The sequence below is a fragment of the Aphelocoma coerulescens genome, chromosome 1A, assembly GCF_041296385.1.
Source record: "Aphelocoma coerulescens isolate FSJ_1873_10779 chromosome 1A, UR_Acoe_1.0, whole genome shotgun sequence".
In the NCBI taxonomy this organism is placed as follows: Eukaryota; Metazoa; Chordata; class Aves; order Passeriformes; family Corvidae; genus Aphelocoma; species Aphelocoma coerulescens.
In genome coordinates, this window is record NC_091014.1 from 56,335,577 (window position 1) to 56,358,368 (window position 22,792).

A 22,792-nucleotide genomic window follows, 5' to 3' on the forward strand; every position below is an offset into this window, starting at 1 on the left:
ATCTGATATGAAGTCCTGGATTTTGGTGGGAAGTCAATTGTTTCAGTGACGCAGCAGTTTAAAAAACTAAGCCAATCACAGATTTGCTTACATTAGGAACAGCCTTAGAAAGGAAGATTTGTGAGCAGAGTAACCAGTTTGCCAGTGAGAGGTACATGTTGTGTTGCCATGTATCATATGGATCTGCCATCTGTCATGCAGATACCAAACACCTCATCTCACAGACATGTGTTAGACAAGTAGACCTGGAAGATCAAGGCTAAGTTGTTTCTCTGGCCAGCCTAGCTTCAAAGACTACTTTTCCTGAGATGGAGCCTGATCCCCTGCCACAGCTGGTTGCCCAGAGAAATAATTTAGCCCATATTTCTTTAGGTATTTGACTCTGTTTTGGCATTATGCATGGCATGGTTGCCCTTTTTATTTTTGAACCAAGTAGCACCATGATGCCAATGAAGGCATGTGTTTGTTTCCCACAACAGTATTTCCTGAGAGAACATCTACCCTACACAGTCTGAAAAGAATACATTCTTCAACTGTAAGAGTGTTTCCTAGAGGTGACATTTTCCATGAGTTCAGTGGCAAGTAGCCTTAGCATTGAAACTCCTGTAGAAACACAGAATCTTTGCTAAGCAGGTACTTGCTTATGAGAATACATTCTGCCTCTCTACAGCTGAGAAATCTTTGCTGTATTAGACATATCATTATAAATATAATGGAGGCATCCATAATGGGGATGCCATCTTTTTATCAAATCCAGCTGATACTAAGGTCCTTATTTTGATTGTGCACTGTATTTAAGCATCTGTTTGCATAGATCTGTCAGCATTCCCATTACAAACATATCTTTTCAAGAAGACATAATGTGGGAGCAAACTTTAAACCAAGCTAAGAGTTGTCTTTAAATAATGGATCCACATAATATGTAGAAAAGATTATACTAGAGAAATTTAATGTGATCGTGTAACAAAAAAATAATACCAGTTATATAAATAACTCAGAGATAAGGATATATGTGTGTCCTCTTAGACAATTTCCTGTTATTTGAATGTTTAGCATCTTTAACATTCTTCATTTCAAACCTGTGTATAAAATGTCCTGTGACTGCCACCATAGCAGCAAGTTCAGGAAATGTCTGACAGGACAAAAACACAGAATGGTCAAGGTTGGAAGAGACCGTCAGGATCATCTAGTTCAGCTGTCAGCCCAGCACCACCATAATCACCCCTAAACCATAAGCCCAGCTGATACATCCAGACATCCTTTGAACACTTCAGAGACGGTGGATCCACTGGCAACTCATTCCAATGCCTGACCACTCTTTCAGCAAAAAAACTTTTTGTAATATCTGATCTGAACCTCCCCTGGCACAACTTAAGGCCATTTCCTCTCATTCTTTCACTTGAGACATGGCAGAGGAGACCAACCATCACCTCACTAAAACCTTCTTTCAGGTAGTTGTGGAGAGCAGTGAGGTCCCCCAGAACTTCCTTTTCTCCAGACTAAATAACTCCAGTTCCCTCAGCCACTCCTAATAAAACACGTTTTCTAGACCCATCACCAGCTTTATTGCCCTTCTTTGGACAGGAGGAAGGACTGAAAAAAAGCCCTGACCCTACAAAATGCAGTGGAAAAAGCAAGATTTCCTTTTCCCTGTAGCAGAAGGGATCTTCTGCTGTTTGCTGCTCTCCTTCACCTCCATCACCAACTTTGTGATTTGGTGAGTTTCACCATCAAAAAGGTGGGACTCCTGAGAAGCTGTGTTTCCTCCCACACAGGGCTCAGTAGTGCACAAAGCCATACTTTAGCTCCAAGTGTTATTCTTGAACTCGTAATTAAGTATTTATAGCCTCTTAGCTTTCAACCCAAATGCAATCTGATAATTATTCAGTGACTGCCTGATTAATAACTGCTGTGCCATTAAAGTCTTCTAGCATGGTCATTTGTACATTCAGAAGGATAGTAAGGTACCCCTAAAATGTGCATTGCTGTTGTTTTAACCATTTAAATTTCCATCATCTCCTTAATAATTCTGTTAAGGGCACACTAATGTCCCTTTTCAAGAAAGAAACAGAAAGATAGGAGACGCTTTCTAGTCATTGATGTAAATATTGAGTTTAATTCAAGTATTATTTGAATGTGATTTAGAAAATAGAGTGCAGGCTCAGCTGAATGATGATTTGTAAAGCAGGAAGAATGAAACTCCAAGGATACGTAAAAGAACTCCTGGTTTCTATTCCACCTAAAAGAGATCTTGATATCAATAGAAGTTTTGCCTGAGTAAAGATTTGTCAAGATTCAGACTCTCATCTTTCTAAAAGCAGTCCCTCTTGAGGGGTGTTTTAAGATCTGTGAAGAACAATAGCAGAAAAGAATGACAGCCTGATCCAAAACTCATTGAAATCAAAGTAGGTACTTCCATTATTCAGAAAAAGATTATAGAGTGATGTACAGGAAAATATCAGGAATTATTCCATCAGCCTTCACAGGAAAACATTCAGCTGTAAGCACTGTGGATGGCAACCATTATGCTTATAGTTCCAAGAACAACAGCTCTTCTTAACACAGTATCAGAATAAAAAATATCTATATTTTCTGTATTTTTTTCTTCAAGATCGTGAAACTATTACTTAAATCATTCTGAGCAGGACAAAAAGATGTCTGTAATTCAATAATCTTGTTAATGAAATAGTCTTGAGGTACACTGTGATATTTGTCAAAATTTGTAAAATTCCTATAAAATGAGTATTTTTCTCATTCGCCGATGAATATTTTACTGATTGGCTATTCTTATAGGATACTTTTAAGAAATTAAATATAAAAATGGTACCTTTATTAGTAACCTACATTTTAGAGCAACAGACAGTGAACTCAATTTCACATGTTAAAACCATAAAAAAATTTCATGTTTATAACATTTTACTGCAGGTATGACTGACTTTTCCTTTCAAATTAATGCATTTTCAATAGCCTAGCTAGATATTTGGCTTTAAAATCACAGAATCATATAATCATAGAATAGTCTGAGTTGGAAGGGACCTTCTAATGATCGTGTAGTCAACCCCTAAAATAATTAGTTTAGGAATGGGTCAGCTGCATAGACATTTGGTCAGTTTTTCACTGCTACCTTTGTCCAGAGCTAAACTTTCATTCTCTTAAAGCTACACGTCTAAGAGACTTGGGATTGGATTGCTTTGAAGGGGCTTAGTTTTCAAGGGAGCCAAGAAATTATCTACAATCCTCCAGGTTTCTCAAACTAGGTATCCAGAAGCATAAATCCAATTAAAAGTGTAAGCTTAATTCTGGCACCTCTACAGTAAAAAGAACATCATTCTCAAGAGAAGGAGTAATGATCAATTAAAGATGTCACTTTTCCAGCTGTCTGTCCATGCTGGTAGCAGCAGTTACTGTTCTCCAGCAGAGGCAGCAGAATGGGAATCTCTCAGTGCTGAGTCTGCTGCTGAGTGTTGTCTAGTGGAGTATGTCTGTGACTAGTGTGAAACACTGCTTCTAGTAAGGATGAAATTATGCATCACATTGGAGCACTGACTGAAGCTTGATGATTATTCATCTTGTGATAGTTCACTGTTTCATGGCTAGTCTGGATGTTGAAAGTATGTAATACAGGTAATATATAGAATATATAGACCAGTGTCCTCTCTGTGTTATGAATTTACTTCTAAGTCCTTCCTTCTAGTCTCCTGTGCAGTAACAAGAGGCTCAGGAAAACCCTGCTACTCTGTATGTTCCACTTCCATTCCTCGTTGCATCATTCTGCAAGTTCCCAGCCTCCTGGTTCTCTCTGATTTGCTAAAATAATTCACAAGGAAATGGTGTTTATGTTCCCTCTTTCCTTGCAGCTCCAGAAGCAGCTGTCTGAGCTGGACGAGGATGACCTATGCTATGAATTCCGTCGGGAACGCTTCACCGTCCATCGCACTCATTTGTATTTTCTCCATTACGAGTACGAGCCTGCTTCAGACAACACCGATGTAACACTGGTGGCACAACTGTCCATGGACAGGTAGGGAGCACCTGCTGTTCATCTGGAAGCATGAGACAGTTTTGTTACAGGGAAATCTAACTATGGAATGCTTTGGAGAGAGAAAAAATGCAATTTCATAGAAACTTGGATGTTGTATGTACAGTGCACACGCTCTACATGAGTAGAGACTGCTGGAGCTGCAGGAGTTTTTGCTTGTTGGGATTGTCAGGCATTATTAGTTCATGGAGTTTTGCAGCAACTTAGAAAAAACAGGAAATGCTTGTAATAGAATTAGGCGAGCAGTTATAGCTGACCCAAGTTTTTGCATGTGTTTTTCTGCACTAGAAGATGTTAGTTTTGCTTTCATTGGCATTTTCTTTGCAGAAAATTTCAATTAGCAATTTTTCCTACAGTAAGAATTAGAACTAAATATTCTAATTTCAAATTAGGAAGTTGAAAATTATACTTTTTTTTTTTTTTACTGTGCTAGTGTGAAATGAGAAATCTCCATCTGAGCAGAGTCATTGCATCTTTATCCAAATGTTGATTCTCAGAAGAACATTTCAGCTTTTAGTTCTGACGTGAAGTGGAATTTAACTGGTATTTCATTTGTGGAAAAAAATCCATTTCGTAACAAGTTCCACCTGTACCTTTCTGATTCCCACCATTGAAATTAGTTGTCATTTTTCAGAAGCTTGAAAGTGCAGTCTGCATCAGCCAGCTTTGTGAAATTTTGTTATTGTCAGTTTGGTTTTTTTTCCTCCAGCTTCTCAGTTCAAATCTAGTCCAGACTTTGTAGTTATTGCTATCAGAGCAGGTTACAAAACAAATCAGAACTCCTTGAGTATTATCCAGAAACTGACCATTTCCTTCAGCATAGCACATCCAGAATATAACATGGCATGTGAATTACACCACTGCTACACTAGTAGAAGGTCAGCAGTTTTCCAGGAAGGTTACAGGAATTGAGATCAACAAAACATTTACAGCCTGTTTTTAAAACAAACAGAAATGAATGAGGGGTGTTCTGTTCCACTGGTGCCTCAGCACTGCACATTGTGTTATGATTTGCTGTGCACATTATTGTCTGTTCTATTGATTTTTAATTGAGGAAACATTTCTTAAGTGTTCACAAACCTTTGAGTAAAAAACTAAAGAAATAAATTAAGCCAGACCCTGAGTGAGTGCCACAGTAAATTAGTGAAGCCGGTGTGTGCACATGGTATATTTTTCCCCCCAGAATTTAATTAAAAAGAATGAGCTGGGGCTCAGTGCTGATTCACTGGCACTGATGCAAAGTCTGAGCATCTGTTTCCCTTTCTGGATCCTCACTGGGGCACATGTTTTTATTGATAGACAGAACCACACATTTTTATTCAGGAAGAGCAGCCGTCCTGGTACTGTGCAGCAAAAATCTTCCCTACTTCACTGGTGTGTTGCTATAAATTATTGATTTGAGTTGGAAATACTTTCTTTCAGCTAAAATCAATAAATAATATCATACCAAAGAACTGCTTAGCTGCTTTGTTTTCTTTCACATCTTTCAGTTACTACCTTATTTTTTTCTATCTTCTTTAAACCAGTTTTATTAAACTCCTCCTGCACAACTGTAGACATTTAAGAATAATGTCTCAGATGTAAGATGACATGTGCGTAAACAATGTCCTGTACACTACATTCCCGAATTATTCTTTGAAATGATAATCAGAGATGAGGAAAAGCAAAAAAAACAACTCCCAGTGCCTCCCATAGCCCTGTTGGAGGTGAGATTGACACGACTGTCATGACAGACTTAGGTTTGCCTGTCCTGTAGGCTTGAGGAATGGAAGAGAGGGATGCAGTTTGGGGGCTAACATTATTGTCTTTAGATGGAAGCTTTGAGACAGACTTCATTCAGTGTTGTTCATTATTGGGTGATTGTCATCTATTGCACTGACATGACATTTCCTTGAATAATGGCTTGGTTGCTTCACTGTGATTTTCCTGCACGTGTTTTGGCTAGGCAGCCTTTTTTAAGGCTCAATATTTACCTGGGGTTCAGAAATCAGAGTAGGAGTTAAAAAAATGTGAGGTCAGAATGGGGAAAAGGAAAGATGTGATTAGCAATACACTGCTTGAAATCTGAGCGAGAACGAGTCTGAAATCTGTTGAGTATTCTTAAGAAGAAAAATAAAAACAAAGAATCTCACAGAACAATTGAGTTCCAGCAAAATTCACTTAGCTGAGCAGACCTTTAAAAAATTTACCAACTAAATTATTACCTCATTATTATGCAGTACAGCAGTACGTTTATTTTCTCTGGAGTCCTTAAGAGAACGCATTCCTCAAGACAGCTAAAAGAACCCAAAATAGGTTGGTCATGTTGTGCTGAGAAACTCATAATTCTAAGTTTTGTGGTCAAAGGGGACTTAACAACCTACAGAGAGGCGATTATGGAGGATCAGCTAGCAGTCCCTGTATCAAATTTATGGAAGTAGAGCCTGTCAATAAGAACAACGCAGTAAAATGGAGTATTCTGAAGCGTACTGAGGTGTCCAGCTGGGAACTTGTACCACCAAAACCCAGTTTCCACTTCACTATCATGAAAAGCTTTGCATTATCAGGTGTGCTGTTTCAATAAGTTATGTATGCCATTTGTCCACTGCGTGGAGTCCTTAAAAGGAATTTTGCTGCATATTTTAGTAGGTAAGTTTTCCATTTTTAAAAGGATGCCCTAAATTTGAGTACTGACAGATTGGAGTCTCCTGATTAACAGATTTCCATGGAAAAAGGCAAAAAAATGTAATTTTTACTATTTATTATTTGTGTAATCAAAATTGTAGACCCTTTATGTGCCTTTTAGATATTTTTATATTGATTTGTGTTTCAAATTCAGCTGTATGTTTCGGGCTGATAATAGCCTTTGTTGCAAAAACAGATGAAAAGAAAATGATGTACCAAGTGTAGACTAGAAAGGTAGTATCTCATATCTAAGAAGAAATGATGATATCATCTTGGTATCATTCACAATCATTCAGAAATGCAGGAAAAAGCTATTAGTGTTAAGTCAGACTGTGTGTTTACTGGTATGAGTATATTATTCTTTTATTTTGCAAATCTTAGGGAGATAGTAGGAGGGGGAAATTATTTTCTCAGATTATGATAATGCAGGAAACTTTTCTTGTGTTTTGTATAAATATTAATAGGAAAAATCCAGTAATGTGGATTTGGAACAGAGTGAAGATAATAATTTTGCATCATCTACTTTTCCAGTTTTTAATAGAGTATCTGGCTAGGCTGCATAGGTAATTTCCTTTCGTATTAAATCAAGAGGCTTTATAAACAGTCCTTGCTGTATTTTGAGGTGACACATCTCAATCTCTAGGCAATAAATTACCCAAAGTGCTTAAACGATTTTGACCAGGTTGGGTTTGATTTATGTTTGCATATGAAATCTTTCATTGTCAATTTCATCAATAGCATTGTAACTGCTGGAATTTTTTAAAAATACACATCAATACAACCTGTTAAAAAACGATTTAATGAAATTTGAGATAGTGCTAAAACATACACAGTTTGGTACTTTTAATGATGGTTTTGTCTGAAATGTTCTTTTGCTATTCCACAGCAATGCCACATCTGTCCTTCCTCCTCTCCTTACTCCCTACAAACAGTAAATCCCATTTCTATCGATATGTCATCCTTTTGTCCCTTTCCCTGACAGTGAGCCTTCTTCTAGTTCACCTAAGTCAGTATCCCCTTGACCTCTCTCTTTTAACAGCCTTTAAGATCTGACTAGCTGCCTTGCAAAACTTTGGGGAAGGTTTTCCTAAACAGGAGGTAAAACGATCTGTGGGTGTGTACACTTCTGTCCTCCACAAGCTGATTGAAGAGCACTGTAGTGTGTTACTGTGTGGGAATAGCTTGACCTGGAATGTGAATTGGGCACTAGACACTGCTGAAGTTTATGAGCCCCCTATCCTGTAAGTAGATCCACATGGACAGATCCCTGCAACTGCTCAAAGCTCTCATCAGATAAGTCCTGTTATCCATGTGGGTTTTCCTGCAGCATCAAAGCTTTAGACAGAAAATGATGGTGTTTTAAGTATCTGAGTTGTGGATGTGTATATCTGATCTAGGGCCATCTTAGGCTACACTGGATTTAGTGAAATAGGTATATCCAGGGTACAGTCCATCTGTCCAGGAGGAGACCTCAATTTATCATCTTAAATAATGAATTATGCTGTAGAAATATTTACTGCTTTCCACTGCATATAAGGTGTCCCCAATCTGTCTCACTTAGAGAAAGATACCTGCATTTGATCAGGTGAACCCAGGCACAGAGCCCAGACAGGGAAATAGCTTTTTCTTACTCTCACCCTTCCTCTTTCAGGCTCCAGATGCTTGAAGCCATCTGCAAGCACTGGGAAGGTCCCATCAGCCTGGCACTCTACCTTTCCGATGCAGAAGCCCAGCAATTCCTGCGCTACGCTCAGGGCTCAGAAGTCCTGATGAGCCGCCACAATGTTGGTTACCACATCGTGTACAAGGAGGGGCAGTTCTACCCTGTGAACCTGCTCAGGAACGTGGCCATGAAGCACATCAGCACACCATACATGTTTCTGTCCGACATCGACTTCCTGCCCATGTATGGACTCTACGAGTACCTCAGGTAATGGACTGTGAGGGAATTCCCACTGTCACCTGTGATTTGAGCCTCTCCACACCCCACCCTTCTCACATACTCCCAAAACAAAGCAGTCTGAACAGATCTGGAAACGGCAGCTTATAAATAGTTGAGGTGTTACAATGCCTAGCAAGGCACAAGAGTTTTTGGAGTAGAAGAAGGGACTGTAACTGGAAAGTAAAGCAAAATGGTTATGAAAGAAAAAAAACAGGTCTGAATGTGAGCCTCGTTAGCCATTAGAATAATCCCCTCAGAGCTGCAGGAGAACCAATTTGAAAGTTGAACTGGGTTATGTGTTATTAAATGTCCAAGAACATCGTTCATTAGCAGAGATGTGAACCAGGCAGTTTCTCTAAACACCTCTGGTTCTTAATGTCCGTGACGGAAAAAACATGCAGAGCATTACTGAACTTGTTGTCTGTGTGACACACTCTTAAACCAGTTCCTTATCTTGAAAAGAGGGTGATGAGTCTAACCAGCTCAAAAATATGACTGCAGTGCCAGCGCCTGTCAAGACAAAATAATTGTTCTAAGGAAATTGGGAGGAGTAACATCAGTGTATATTGTATCATACTGCATGTGAGCAGGTTGGGCTGAGCAAACTACAGACTTCTAATCCATTAACTGAGCTTTTTTTTAATAAAGACCTTTTTCCACTGCAGAGGCTGGTCATCTGAGGCCAAAGCATAGAGCAAGGAGGACACCCTGTGGCCAGACAGGAGGATGTCAGTTCCTTTATCCTGACCAGTTTTGCTTTTTATCTCTGTTCTAATTTGGTAAAAGTTAATCAAAGTGTTCCAGTGAGGGCCTGCCTGTAGGTGTTCCCTGTCAGTTCATAAACCCGGGGCTTTGGAATGTAAAGGAAAATATGCCTTCTGGTATCATAAACTTATGGAGGAGTTTCTTTGTTTCAGGCTTAACTCAATAAGACGTGTACAGGGCCAAATTTAGTATGCAGAGGGGTGCAGTACCTCTTTTATGAAGAAGGGATGAGAAAGTTGAGGGTGTTCAGCCTGGAGAAGTGAAGGCTCCAGGGAGACATTATGGCCTTCCAGTACATAAAGGGGGCTTATAAAAAAGATGGGGACAAACTTTTTTGGCAGGACCTGTTGAGACAGGACAAGGGGGAGTGGTTTTAAACTAAAAGAGGGTAGATTTAGATGATGCACAAGGAATAATTTTTTTGCAATGAGGGTGGCAAAGTACTGGTATAGGTTGCCCAGACAGGTGGTGGGTACCCCATCCCTGCAAACATTCAAGGTCAGGCTGGATGGGGCTCTGAGCAACCTGATCTAGTTGAAGATGTCCCTGCTCACTGCAGGGAGGATGGACTAGGTAACCTTTTGAGGTGCCTTCCAACCCAAAGCATTCTATGGCTTTCAAGATGCTGAATTTCAAAGTTGTATCATTGAAGTATTAGCATGCTGTGTCAGCTTGTTTCCCTCTTACTTTGTTGAAGGCTTTTCAGCTTGTGCTGTGAGCACTCCAGAATTATTCTGTCCGTTGCACACATTAGCTGTCCCTAGATACATGGAGGAAGAGTTGTTCTTCATTCCTCTCTTCTATGTCAGTGTTGCATACTGGTACATTTCTTCAGATCGGTGCTGGACACAGTAAGGATGGCAGCTGTTGATACAGGCATTTAGTGCTAAAAAAGGAACTTGTTCTTCCATGCTGCTTCACAGTGCACAGATGGGAGCCAGCAATGAAAGGGAGAGAAGACAGAATGAAGTATCACCATTTACTTGAGATACTACAGCCATAGAAATAATTCTCATAGGGTGATATTGTATTACAGAACTAAATGCACCACCATTGGTGATGCTTCAGGAGAAAAAAGAGATTCTCTCTGAGAGCTGTTGCATCTGAAACTTTGTGTCACGCTGCCAGCCTTCTTTAAGGCCCATACCACCTTAGCTCTGACTGTGAGTCTCTCTTGCCTGGGAATATTGAAGTTGCTAATCTGCTACTACCAGCTCTTTAAAAAATGATTGGATTTTTTTTTTTTGCATGTGGACTAGAGGCTTTTGTTGCTTTTTCAGTAATGATTTTTCTAAGCAAAGTAGGAGGGAGGTGCACTGAGATTATTTTAAATATGGATACCCTGTGTCTTTCTGCATTGACTGTTCCCACTGCCTCTGCAAACAGCTGATTAGTGCTATCTGTCTGAATGGCAGCAATTGTTTGTTAGAGAGACATAAAACATTTTCATCCTTGTTTCCTCAGATAGAACAACCATAAACAAATAGAGATAGTGTGGTATTTCAGGCATCTCTTTGTACAGGATAAGCCAGGCAAGGCCCTCTCAATGAAAGTTTGCTGATTTACATATATTGCATATGGTGTCTCTGCAGATAATGTATTCTCAGAAAGAAAGGAATTTTGAAAAATATTTTCAACATATTTTGGATGTGTCGTACATGGAAAGTTACAACAGTTTTGAAGGAGAAGCTGATGGAGCTGGTGGTTACCTATCCCTTTATTTATCTGTTGCTTTGCACTTAGATTTGCATTAACTGAGCTTTTTCACAGCTGCTAAGTAAAACCATTTCAGTGTTTTTATCTGCATTAAACATCCTTTTAGTCCTGCCTTAGTCTTCTGTGAAGTACAAAAGGAAAGAAATGTATCATGCTAAGATTTCCTGTTTACTGTAGTTACTAAGGTCATCTTGTCATTGCCCCAAAGGTAAAGGCTCCTTCTAGTTGCTGCAAGTAAGGTGTTTGGGTCATCCTACAGTGACTTCTAACATAAAAGAGCCAGACAGGCTGCTCATCTACAGGTGTCACAGCTAGCATTGAAGTTCTTTCCTGACACATTCGTGTGAAATGTGCCCTTGGCTTCCAGTGACACATTGAGCATGAATTGGGACCCGGCATCCAATCTCCATCCACAGGTTTTATACCTGTCCCCTACAACATTGTGCAGTAGTTCTGCTTATTTTTCAGCATCTCAGCAAGGGAGATAGTTCATATTATGCCTATTGGGGTTTTTTTGTTGGTTGCCTTTATAGTCTATGAATTCCTTGCTTTTGCAGAGAAGAGCATTCTAATGAATTTGACAGTGGGCTGACAACTCTCCAGTTCTTACCACAAGCTCAGTGACTGTCGTATTTGTTACCTCCAACCAACCACTTACCGAGTCCTGATGGTGGAAGCAAATTTGAGTTAATGGACTCTTCTTTTTTTTCTTTTACTTCCTGAGTGCAGTGCTTTAGGATTAGGTTGCTAACTTTTCTGTGTCAGAGCTTCTCTATCCTCCAGAAATGGGAATGATATTAGTATCTACTTCTGTGAGGATGAGAATTCTGTGTTAATTTTTGAAAAGAACTATGCAGATGAGAAGATTGATATCAACATGCTGGAGTTCATTCAACCTGTGAGGAGACTCCTGTGATTTAAGATTCATTTCTTCACTGCTTTGTGAAAAATACGGTTGATTAGATTTAAAAGTTAACCCAACCTTCAGTGTGTCAGAATGACACACATCGGATCTGAACACAAAGGTACCTGGGAAATGGTTTCCTGGACAACACTAGCACAAAGAGAGCTCTTCATAGTCATAAATCCTTGTTTTGGGGCTTGGGGGAAAAGGACAGAAAAAGAAGGTGGATTCTGAATCCAAAAAACAGCCCTCATAAGGATAGTGCAGGAATTACATGGTTTACCCAGTGCTAGCTTGCAAAATACAGAAACATATTCCCTACATTGTATTCTACATATCTGGCAACACCAACAGTGAAAATTTTTCTATTCCTAAAGTGTAACAGAACCAGTCAACCAGCAAATAGCACTTCCACTCAAAACAGGAGAAAAAGTCACCCCATAGAAAATGAAAAGGTAGATTTGCTTCCTGTGGGAACAAGTTAGATTTTCAGCTGTTTGTCCAAGGAACAGACCACCAGCCGAGCTATCAGAAGAAAATGGAAGGCATTTTTTTCTCTACCAAGTCCTCCCTGCCATTATCACAGTTTAAATGGCCTCTGTTGTCCTTTGTCACTCAGGTTCAACATCTGGATGTCAGCACTGATTCCTTCTTCCCTTTGCATCAGTCGTGTATGTCACCGAGTCCACATCAAGGGCAGGTGATTCTACTCAGAGATCAGTGCTGCTGGGCTTCTTGTCTGAGCGTGTCTCAACTCCCAGCTCCGTTTTGGAGAGCCCCTCCACTTTGACCTTACTGTGCTGGTTGGGGCTGAGCAGGAGTTCCTTTCCCCACAGCATCCCCCACAGTGCTGTGCTTTGCATTGGTAGCTGGAAAGGTGTTGATAACACGCCAGTGTTCTGGCTACTGCTGAGCAGTGCTGGCACAGCGTCAGCGCTGTCTCTCCATCAGTCTGCCCCCCATGTGGGAGTGAGCAAGATCTTGGGAGGGGGCACAACTAATACAGCTGAGCCAAACTGAGTAGAGGGAAAATCCATGCCATATGATGTCAGCTCAGATATAACAGCTAAAAAAAGGAGGGGGAAGGCAGGGCACTGGTTATTTAGAATGTTTGCCTTCTGGAGCAGCCACTACATGTGCTGAAGCCCAGCTTTCCTGGAAGTGGCCAGACATCACTTGATGGGAAGGAGAAAATAAAATCTTTTATTCTTCTCTTTGTTGGTGCACTCAACCTTTGAGTTTTGCTTTAGTAAGCTGCCCTGTTTCAACATATGAGTTGTTTCCCATCTTATTTTCTCTCCCCTATCCAGCAGAGAAGGAGTGCTGAGAGTGGCTTGGTGGGCATTTGGTGTCCAGCCAAGGTCAACCCACCACACCGACATGCACCTCAGATGCTCACATATCTCTTGAAAATATTTCTCCAGAGAATATCCTGCTATTTTATTTCACTTTGGAAGTATCCCCACCAGTACTCTATGTTTGACTGTATGCACTTCAAGCATCTGGTCTCCAGGCCTCTGTTTCTCTTCACTTACCTCATTTTTCACGTTGACCTTTGACAGTGTAAGTGATTTCAGCCTCTTCTATCAGTTTGTTCCCTCTGCCTTTTGATTTCTTCATGAAGGTACTATCATTTATTCCTTCCAATAGTTGCCAGGCATTGACAACTGTACAAAATTTGCAGGTGACAAGAACAGCAAGGGAGTGTGCAGAAAGGATTGCTCATATCAACAGCATTTTTATGATTATATCCCATATCTTAGAGAAGTCACATTCAACAGTAGTTTCAACACAGGTTGCTCTGTCTGACAGTTTCTGCTGCTACTTGTGCTTGATAGCTGTGCCTGCTTCAGCTTTGGTCAGCTTCAGACTGTAAACTTTGGTGGGCAGGATTGTTTCCTACTCTTGGATGGTGCCAAGCACGGCAAGGCCCTGAATTTTGCCTGGGTCTTTTGAGCTCTCTATAAAACAAAGTTATAGTAACAGCCATAAATGGAAGCTGCTGTTTCCTTGCAGAGCCCAAAGGATGAGCATCACTACAAATGTTACCTGCTCCTTCCTAGAACTGAATCCCCAAAGCTCTACTGCTCAAGGCTGATAGATTGCACAGAGACCAGAAAGCCTTCAATTTTGGAAAAGAAACTATATTAGTATCCCCTGCTCTCAGAGAAGTGTGAAAGGGAAGGAACATTTAAAAGCATCATAGAAACTGGCACTGCTGGCACTGCTGAACAACTCTGGAAGGTCACAAATGCTGATTGTGAAGGAGTCATCTATTGACATACAGGTATCTTGGCCTTTAGTGATGGTGAGGGAGAAGCTAGTGAAGAAAGTACAAAACCAATTATGATAAGATGCTGTTAGAATCCTTCACTTGTGAAAAGTTAACTGGAATGTGTCAGGGGCTCTTCAAACAATGCAAACCTTGCAGTAAGGAGCTGAGAACAGATTGCTTTTTATAGAACAGGCCTATAGAGTGGTATGAATTCCCTAAAATTCAGATTTCATTAAGCAGTCGTGCTCGTCTTCTTTTTCTCTGACAGCAGTATAAATGAATTCTAGGTATTCTGGGCCTAGAAAAGTGGTTTGTTTGGTCCTTCTGTTATTAGGACAGTGATCCCAATTCCTTCAACTTAAAAGGCTGTAGAGAGTTTGCTGCTTGTCAACATTGTCCTTGATTGCTTGTTGCAGTAACATAAAAGTCAGGACAGTGAATCCTGTTAAGGGGAACTGACTTTGACAGGGAGAGAGAGACATACTTCTGGTATGAAATATGGAGATAATGAAAGGAAAATTGAGACAGAGTTATTTCTAATGACAGTCATAGTAAGATTCAGTTGGGGGATGGAAAAGTAACTTCTTTTTCTTTGAGTTTTAGTTTGTTAGGAAATAATAGGCTGAACACCTCTGGCAGGCAGGATGAGAGGTTGCTAAGCTGCTCCTCTGCTGCAGCAGTTGTCCCGAGGCCCCTTCCTGGAAAAGAGCCTTGCTGTGTGAAATGCATTTGTGCACACACACGCACGCACCGAAACAGTCTCTGCACTGGACAACTTGCAGCACAAGGAAGGAAAAAGAGAGGTGTCCCAGTCCATCCAGTGTACAGCTCTTCTCTGCTGCCAACACTCTCTGTCAGGGCAGCATTGATCAGTCAGACACACAAGCCCATTAGGAATTCTGGTCCTCTCACTGCTCTTAGAGCAGCGGACCAAAAGCAGAAGAAAATTTGAAGCACCTGTAGGAAAAACTATGGGCCATAGTTATATTTACAGTATCTAACTGCCCATTCTCTGCACTTTATTTTGAAAAGCCCAGTGATTTGTTCAGTTGAAAATTTTCCTGCTTTTTTTTGTTGTTTCTCTTTGCCAGGAAGTCTGTCATCCAGCTAGACCTAGCTAACACCAAGAAAGCTCTGATTGTACCTGCCTTTGAGACCCTACGCTACCGCCTCTCCTTCCCCAAGTCAAAAGCAGAGCTGTTATCTATGTTGGACATGGGAACCCTCTTTACATTCAGGTAATGGAAAGTACTCTTGAACCTGTGGTCATTATCTCTGTTTTTTCTGTTCTTCTCTCTCACTGTCAGCTGCATTAAGAAACTTATTGGAATTTTTTTCCCTTTTCATACTGAGGCAGTGAACAGAATCACATGGATATATTCTGTCTGTAAGCTCAGCATTTTATCTCATATTACAGTTCTCTACTGAAGGACTTCACTTGTTAAATCAAATTTGTTTTATTTTCATCATATTTTTATTGCGCTTCAAAATCAAGCATGACCGTTACACTCAAGTGCGTGTAATTTACTTTTTGGCTGCCAAGTACTGTCTGGGTAGCTGTGTCTTCTCATGTGGCTAAAAGCAATGTATCTCTGCTCATTGGTTCTCTTCCTTACTGGAAAAACAAATGCAGGCTTGTCTTATGCTCTTTTAAAGTGTGAAACAGCTGCTTAAATACCTAGAGTTCCTCCGTGCAGAGGTAAGAGAGTACTCTGACTAGAGGCTAAGAAGCAGAGAACACCTAAATTTGGAGCTCCTCTCTGAAGCAGACTCCTTTTGTGGCTGTGAACAAGTCACTTCTATTACCTGCCAGACTCTTCAGTTTTAAAATGCAGCTACCAGGGGTTAGCCATCTCTTGGGTATGTGTGGTAAGGTCTGATTAACAGACATTTGTAAAGCATCTCGGTGATGGGAAGAGTACAATATGGCCTTATGATGTTGCACAGAGAGGGGGCTTAGGAGACCTGCGTTCTCTTCTCAGCTCCACTGCTGCCCTGCTGAGAGGTGCTGCACGAATCACTTTGCTTTCTTACATCTCTGTTCTCCATCTCTGAAATGCAGGTAACAATGTTCACCTCTCCTTTTTGCAGTATTTTGAGATCTAGAGATAAAAGCCAGGTATTATCCATGGCTGGAGGAGCTCAATATCATACCTCTCCCATCCTTCTCTTACTTTAGAGCTTTCCTCACACTTTTCCCATTCCCTATATTACACATCTCTCTTGTTGCAGCAGCCACCCTTCCCTCATATGGTTGCATGCACATGTCATAGCAGACATGAGTGAGGCTGGAAAACATAATTCTGACCAGTGTCAGAATTCTACCAGTGACTGCCTTGAAATAGAAAGTTGAGGTGACAGAGAGAGGCATGCCTCTGGAAAATTACTTGAGGATACTGATAGAGCAAGCACCTTTCCCTCTGCCATCATTCTTTAACAGTCAAAAGACATAAAAATTAACAAGACATCTGTTGGTAGAAAATAGTTGTCTCTCCTGTAGTTTAGAGAAAAAGTCCTTCCGGTGGAAAATGACACCCTCAGGATTTTCAGATGTTGCATTCCACCAGTATTCAGCTGCACAGTGGTGGCCTTCCACTCCAGATTTCATCTTCAAGCTATACAGCATGTTGGTGTGTTAGGTACACAGCTGGATTTGCAAATCCTTTCTCAAGTCTCACTCAGGCAAAAATGTCTTCAACATCAGTGGGAGTTTTTCCAAAGCAAGGTTAAATAAGAATTGAAGGACATGCAGTCTGTAAGTGGTGTACGTATTAATGTAGGATACATTTTACAATTTGTTTGTTTTGGCTCATTTCATTGCTCAAATCTATCAACAGCCACAAAGCAGCTGCGATCTGGGCCGAGAATTTCCACTTGCACCTTCAAGGTGCTTTAATAATGCTGCAATTTGACACTGAGCAGGTGGGAGTGAGCTGGGGAGGACTGCTGTGACAGTGATTGCTGAGAATGCCTGCAGCATCCCACTCCCTCACACCACACCGTAGATTCCAATCTTTCCCTCACTGAAATTGCTTTTGTCACCTCTTTTCGAAATGGTGACCTTTTCTACCTCTGGGCAGCTAAGAAGTACACAGCGGCTCTCAATTACATCCCTCAGTCACCAGCAGAAGAAAAGAGAAGACAAGTGAGCATCTGTGGCTGGCAAGGTGTGCTGTGTGAAACCCTCTGCCACAGCGGGGACTCTGTGCTGGCTCGCTGGCTCCCTTGGCAGCTGGTGGCTGGGAGTGTGCTGCTGAGGATGTGCCTGCTCAGGGCCTGGGTAAGAGCTGATGAGCCACAAATGTATTGCCCACACACATCCAGGCACAGGGGAAACCGCATCATCATATTGAGAAAACATAAAAAGCAACAACTGATTAAGTAATTAACTGATTGCATCCACAATCCAGCAAAATGTTTAAGCATCTGAGAACAGAACTGGGAAAGTTCCTCCTTCACCCAATTGTCTTTCTCAGTGAAACAGGAAGCTTAGGGGCACAAGGCCGGGAGGAAGAACACTCTGAGAAGAATAACTACTTCATTTTGCTAGCTTTAGCAAAATTTGCTATAATTTTGACATTTTATTAAAATAAAAGCAATCAGTAACACAAGTAAAATGAAACATTGGATCCAAAGTGGAGGAGGAAGGCATGTGGTGTGTTCCAGTTGTTTTCGATGAACCGTGGGAAGGAAACTGATTGTGATTTTAGGGAGATCGAATTACTTGGTTTGGATTTGACAAAATAGCCAGTGTAGTGAAAAGTATGTTGTTCACAATTTTCGCAAAGTTCTCCAGGGACTCAGTCAGATTGAGCGTGGCCTTAAAATTCAATGTGTATTTAAGTCTTGAGTGAAAAGGGCCTGAGCAGAAAATTACATTTATTCATTTGTCCTGTGAGATGGAAGACCAGTATACACAGTGAACCTCTTCTCACAACTGCGTCACCGATAGTAAAGTCTGTTGGAAACAACTCATCCTTTAATGGGAGCTTCCTCTCTATGGACCTCCATGTCCATAGTGGAGGCACCATAGTGGTGCCTGCTTATCTTTCTTTGCAGTACAGTTTGTGTAATCAGCCATTGACCAAGACCTAGTTCCAGCAGATTATCTGTGTATGAACCCATATATGCTGTATATACAGATATGTATGTAATCCGATAATCCTCTCACAAGTCTTGTTTTCAGTCTAATTACTCTTCTGTCACTACTGTGTGCACACCTCATTTGAGCATCCTGTACTCATTTGCCTCTTTGTCCAGACCGTAGCCGTCCTTTTGCCTTTCTCTTTCCTTCCACTCACATCAATCTCTGAAGAGGCAAGTAAATAATCTCTGTTGTTACTCGGTTTTGTACAATCAAGTCTGCTCCTTCCTTTCAGCTTTGTTTTGTCCCTGCAATCGCAGTTCCATATTTTCCCCTTAATTGTCTCTTCCCAATTACTTATTTTTCCCTGCTAGTTTGCTCTCTTGACTCACAGAGGTTATACTTGAGCTGCTATAGGTGCTTACACTGCTATCTTCAAAAAGGGTGGAAAGAAATTGAATTATTTTTATGGTTAGTATCCTGTTACCCCTGTTTAAATCAGTGGGAGAGTGTTACTAGAATAGCAGCAGCATTTGACTGCTTCTCTGCAGGAATCTCTCAATTAACCAAAGTTTGTATGGGGCTTTGAAGATACAAATCACTTCATAAGTGTTTAGCAGTCATTATTATTATTATCATAATTAATTTCAAAATGCCGGAGGTAGGATTTTAGAAGATACAGCACCCTCCACAATCCTATATCATTTTAAACCCCATGTTGTGACTGCTGGAGGTTTTTTTTCCAGCATAGATAGCTGCACACTAGTGACTGGGTAGTCACTCATCTCCAAAAGAGGCCAAGAATAGGGATAGGTTTCTTGGTGATGATTCCAAAGGGCATTAAGGATTATAAGCATCTTTGTGAATCTGGCACTGCTTTCTAATAATCTCTGGGGAATTATTTCACTGCCAGTTTTTTAATACAGAAGGATTTTGTTTTTCCTGGTCCCCAGGCGAGATACCTGAAAGTGATGCAACCTGTTTACAGTTTGGAAGTGCAGCATACAAAGGACCGTACATTACTTGTGACCCCAGTGCCATCCTAATAATTCAGTCTTCCTGCACTGCCCTGAACAGAGAGTCAGGAAAGCTGAACACCTCTGATTCTCCTGTTACAAGCCATACAAATATGTCCAAATGAAAACTCCTAGGCTATGATTTTATATTCGCATTTTTAGCAATGGCTTAGAATGTTATGAGAATTTCTGGGATGGAAACATTACATCATGTTGTAATTTTGCAATATTTGATGCTCAAATCCCTTCACTTTCAGCATGTGAGTCATCCCTCTGAATTCAATGTACCTTACTTTACAAATTGGCAGGACATTGGTTTTGTCCCTTCTGCTGCATATCTCTCAGTGTTGTAATACAGATACCTGCTATGCCTCTGGTTCATTAATTAATCTGTGAATCTGCAGAAAGAGCTTGTCTCATTGATTTTTGGAGAAGTGGTAGAATAAGTGGGCGAGAGAGTCATTGACCCTGGTACTAATGGGGTGCATTCAAGCTGTGCTAGGAAGAGACCTGCTGTGACCTAAACAAGATTAACAAAATATAAAAGGATCTTTTTCTGTAAATCAAATTGATTATGTTTCTGAGGATCACAGGAGTACTCCCCACAATGTAGAACTTATAGCAGAAAGCCTTTATGTAATATTGCACTTATTAATGTAATTATGCATCTTGGTTCCTGCCATAGTAATAACTGTAATTAATAAAATAGAACATCTATCCAGAGCTGCAGGTGTCTCTCATGCAAATTATAAAATTGCCTGTAAAACAGATCGTGAATATCACCATGGTGGGGAAATAGCTAATTTTAAGGACCTTGTCTGAGCTGCAGATTTCCACACCAATTTTAGAGCACCAACCGGTGCAGCTGCTTGGTTGCTAGGAATAAGACACAGCACTTGCAGTGCAGATGAACTGACAGGGTACTGTGTAATTGTTTCTCACATTAGCATGAGGTACTGTTTTCACACTATCCTTCACCAACTAGATGTGTTTAAGCATTGAGCTCTGGGAGGCGTGCTGGAAATAGTTCTAGAAATTGCCTCCAACGGCAGGCATCATCCTGAAAATGATGATGTGAACTGTAAGCTAATGTCCTTATTTTTGAGCATTTCATCTAGCAGGTAATATTTTGTTGCCTCGCCAGGATGCTTTCTATCTAATTGCCTCCCCCATCCCTGCCGTTTATGTCTGTTTCAGGTACCACGTCTGGACGAAAGGGCACGCGCCAACAAATTTTGCCAAGTGGCGAACAGCCACCACCCCCTACCGCGTGGAGTGGGAAGCAGACTTTGAGCCATACGTCGTCGTGAGGAAGGACTGCCCGGAGTATGACAGGCGCTTTGTTGGATTTGGCTGGAACAAAGTAGCTCACATCATGGAACTGGATGCACAGGTGAGGACATGACACGCGAGTATCTCACCCAGGGCTCTGCAGCAGGGTTGTTACAACGAGATCTGTGTCCTGTAGGAAGGTGTCGTGCTTTGTATCACCAAAGTGTTCATCTGGCTATGCTGAGCTCCTTAATGAGTGCTTCTTGAGTTGGGAACAAACACTCAGTTGAAAGCTTGTCAAGTATTAAATGAAGAACCCGGGTCTGAGTTAATTTATTTGTCAGTTCTAAGAAATTCTTTTTTTTTTTTTGCAGAGGCACAACCCCTGTACTGCTTGCCTCCTGACCAGAGCACTGCAGCGTTGTTGCCAATCCCATCACTTATTAGGGAACATGTAGACCTTGCTGGATTTTTTCAGTTAAATAGAGGTTTATGAGTCCCAAATGCTAATTTAGAATTTGAAAACCAATCTTGAGTTGAATTCAAGGCAAGCATCTTTAATTTCTGGCTGGGATTTACAGCACATTTTTACAACGCCAAAGTCTTTACATTTCCAAAGTCTGGGGCTGTGGAGCAGACCTTAAAGGATCCAGGTACTTGAACCTTGGGCTACCTGCTTCTTGGATCTGTGACTTGGGATGAAGCTGCTGGGCAGAATTTATGAGAATAAGGATGCAGAGAAAGCTCAGGAGTCCCAGACTGGCACCAGAGCTCTCAGAGTTGCCAAGGTCCCTCCTGCCAAGCTAGATCTTAGAGGCTGGCAGTGACTATGGCTCCATGGGAGCCCAGTGCTGCTGCTCTCTGAAATGGCAGGATTTGCATCGCCCTGCTGTTCTTGGATGGGGAGCTACCAACTGTCCTAATCAGCAAGGTCTGGGTCATGGCATTTCTTTTTAGTTTGGGTTTGTTGTAGTTTTTTTCAGTTTGGTTTCAAACCCGGTGTTTGAACTAGTAGCATATCATGCTAACCAGAAAAATAGGTTTTGATGATCTGTATCCTCCTGTGATAGCTTCTGCTGTGAATCCAGAATACAGCGGATCCTTCTCTGCTCAAGTCTTACCAGCTTATGTGAGACACAGCAGTGCAAGGCTGGGAGCAGCTTAGTGGGAGATTGTATTCTGGGGTGTGGCCTACAGTGTATTTGTGTGCAGGCATTTATGGGAGGAATATTTTCTGCCTCTGCTTACAAAAGCACATGGTCACCTTGGGCTGGCAGCTGCTGTTTGCCCTCTGTTTGCCGAAGGCATTCCCAACGAATTTGTACCTACTTGTGTTGAGAAAAAATTATTACAGACTAGAAAAAAAATTATCCCTTATATTAATGTTAATAATCCTGTGCTCTGCTATAGCACTGTAATTTTCCAGTGCATTTTCCATGCACTAATCAATTAACCATCAGTTGTGGAGAGTGCCAGGATAATGGTTTATTATTTGTTAATATGGGTAACAAGGCTTGTGTTCCCAGTGGCAGCTCTTATGTAGCACTCAGGATTTAACTCTTCTGTTCAGAGGTATCTGCCCAGCACAGAGATTCACACATGGAAAATGGAAACGTTTTTCAAAGTTGATCATAGCACAATTATTTTAAATGACCATTGGGTTGGAATTAACTCTGGTAAATTGTTTTTCTTGCTCTTCCAGCCTTGAATACATTATCACATTCAAAAGAAGTTTCATTTTCCTCTGTAGCAGCATGGATATTGGCAGGTTCTCCCACAAAATGAGCCTGGAGGAGACATGGGATGGCACAGCTACTTCCCCTGTGGCATTCCTGTGCTTTGGGGTGTGCACAGATCAGGTTGCTGCCAGCTGCTGGGCTGGCTTCATTACCAGCAGGCAGGGCAGCTTCTCAGTTATTTCACTGCTCCTCACAACAGCAGAGTCTGTTGAGAGGTCTGTTGCAGACCCCTTTCCAAGAGCTGTGCCACTACTGTCCCTCAGAGCAGGACATGGCATGGAGATAATCATCACTGTTGTGCTGGGAGCATGTGGGCGTCCGCTGAGCTGGATGCTGTACAAATACACAGATAATGCCAGTCTCCATCTAAAGAATT

The 22,792-nt window shown here is 41.1% G+C and overlaps 1 protein-coding gene across 3 annotated transcripts in view; it reads left to right on the top strand.

The window, feature by feature from the left end:
- Positions 1 to 22,792, top strand: part of LARGE1 (LARGE xylosyl- and glucuronyltransferase 1) — a 278,578-nt gene that overhangs the window by 242,182 nt on the left and 13,604 nt on the right. For all 3 annotated transcript variants that reach the window (XM_069002929.1, XM_069002931.1, XM_069002930.1), the window contains 4 exons: positions 3,858 to 4,021; positions 8,355 to 8,633; positions 15,397 to 15,543; positions 20,603 to 20,798. In XM_069002929.1, the coding sequence (XP_068859030.1) occupies positions 3,858 to 4,021; positions 8,355 to 8,633; positions 15,397 to 15,543; positions 20,603 to 20,798 (786 nt within the window). The remainder of the gene's footprint in view (positions 1 to 3,857; positions 4,022 to 8,354; positions 8,634 to 15,396; positions 15,544 to 20,602; positions 20,799 to 22,792) is intronic.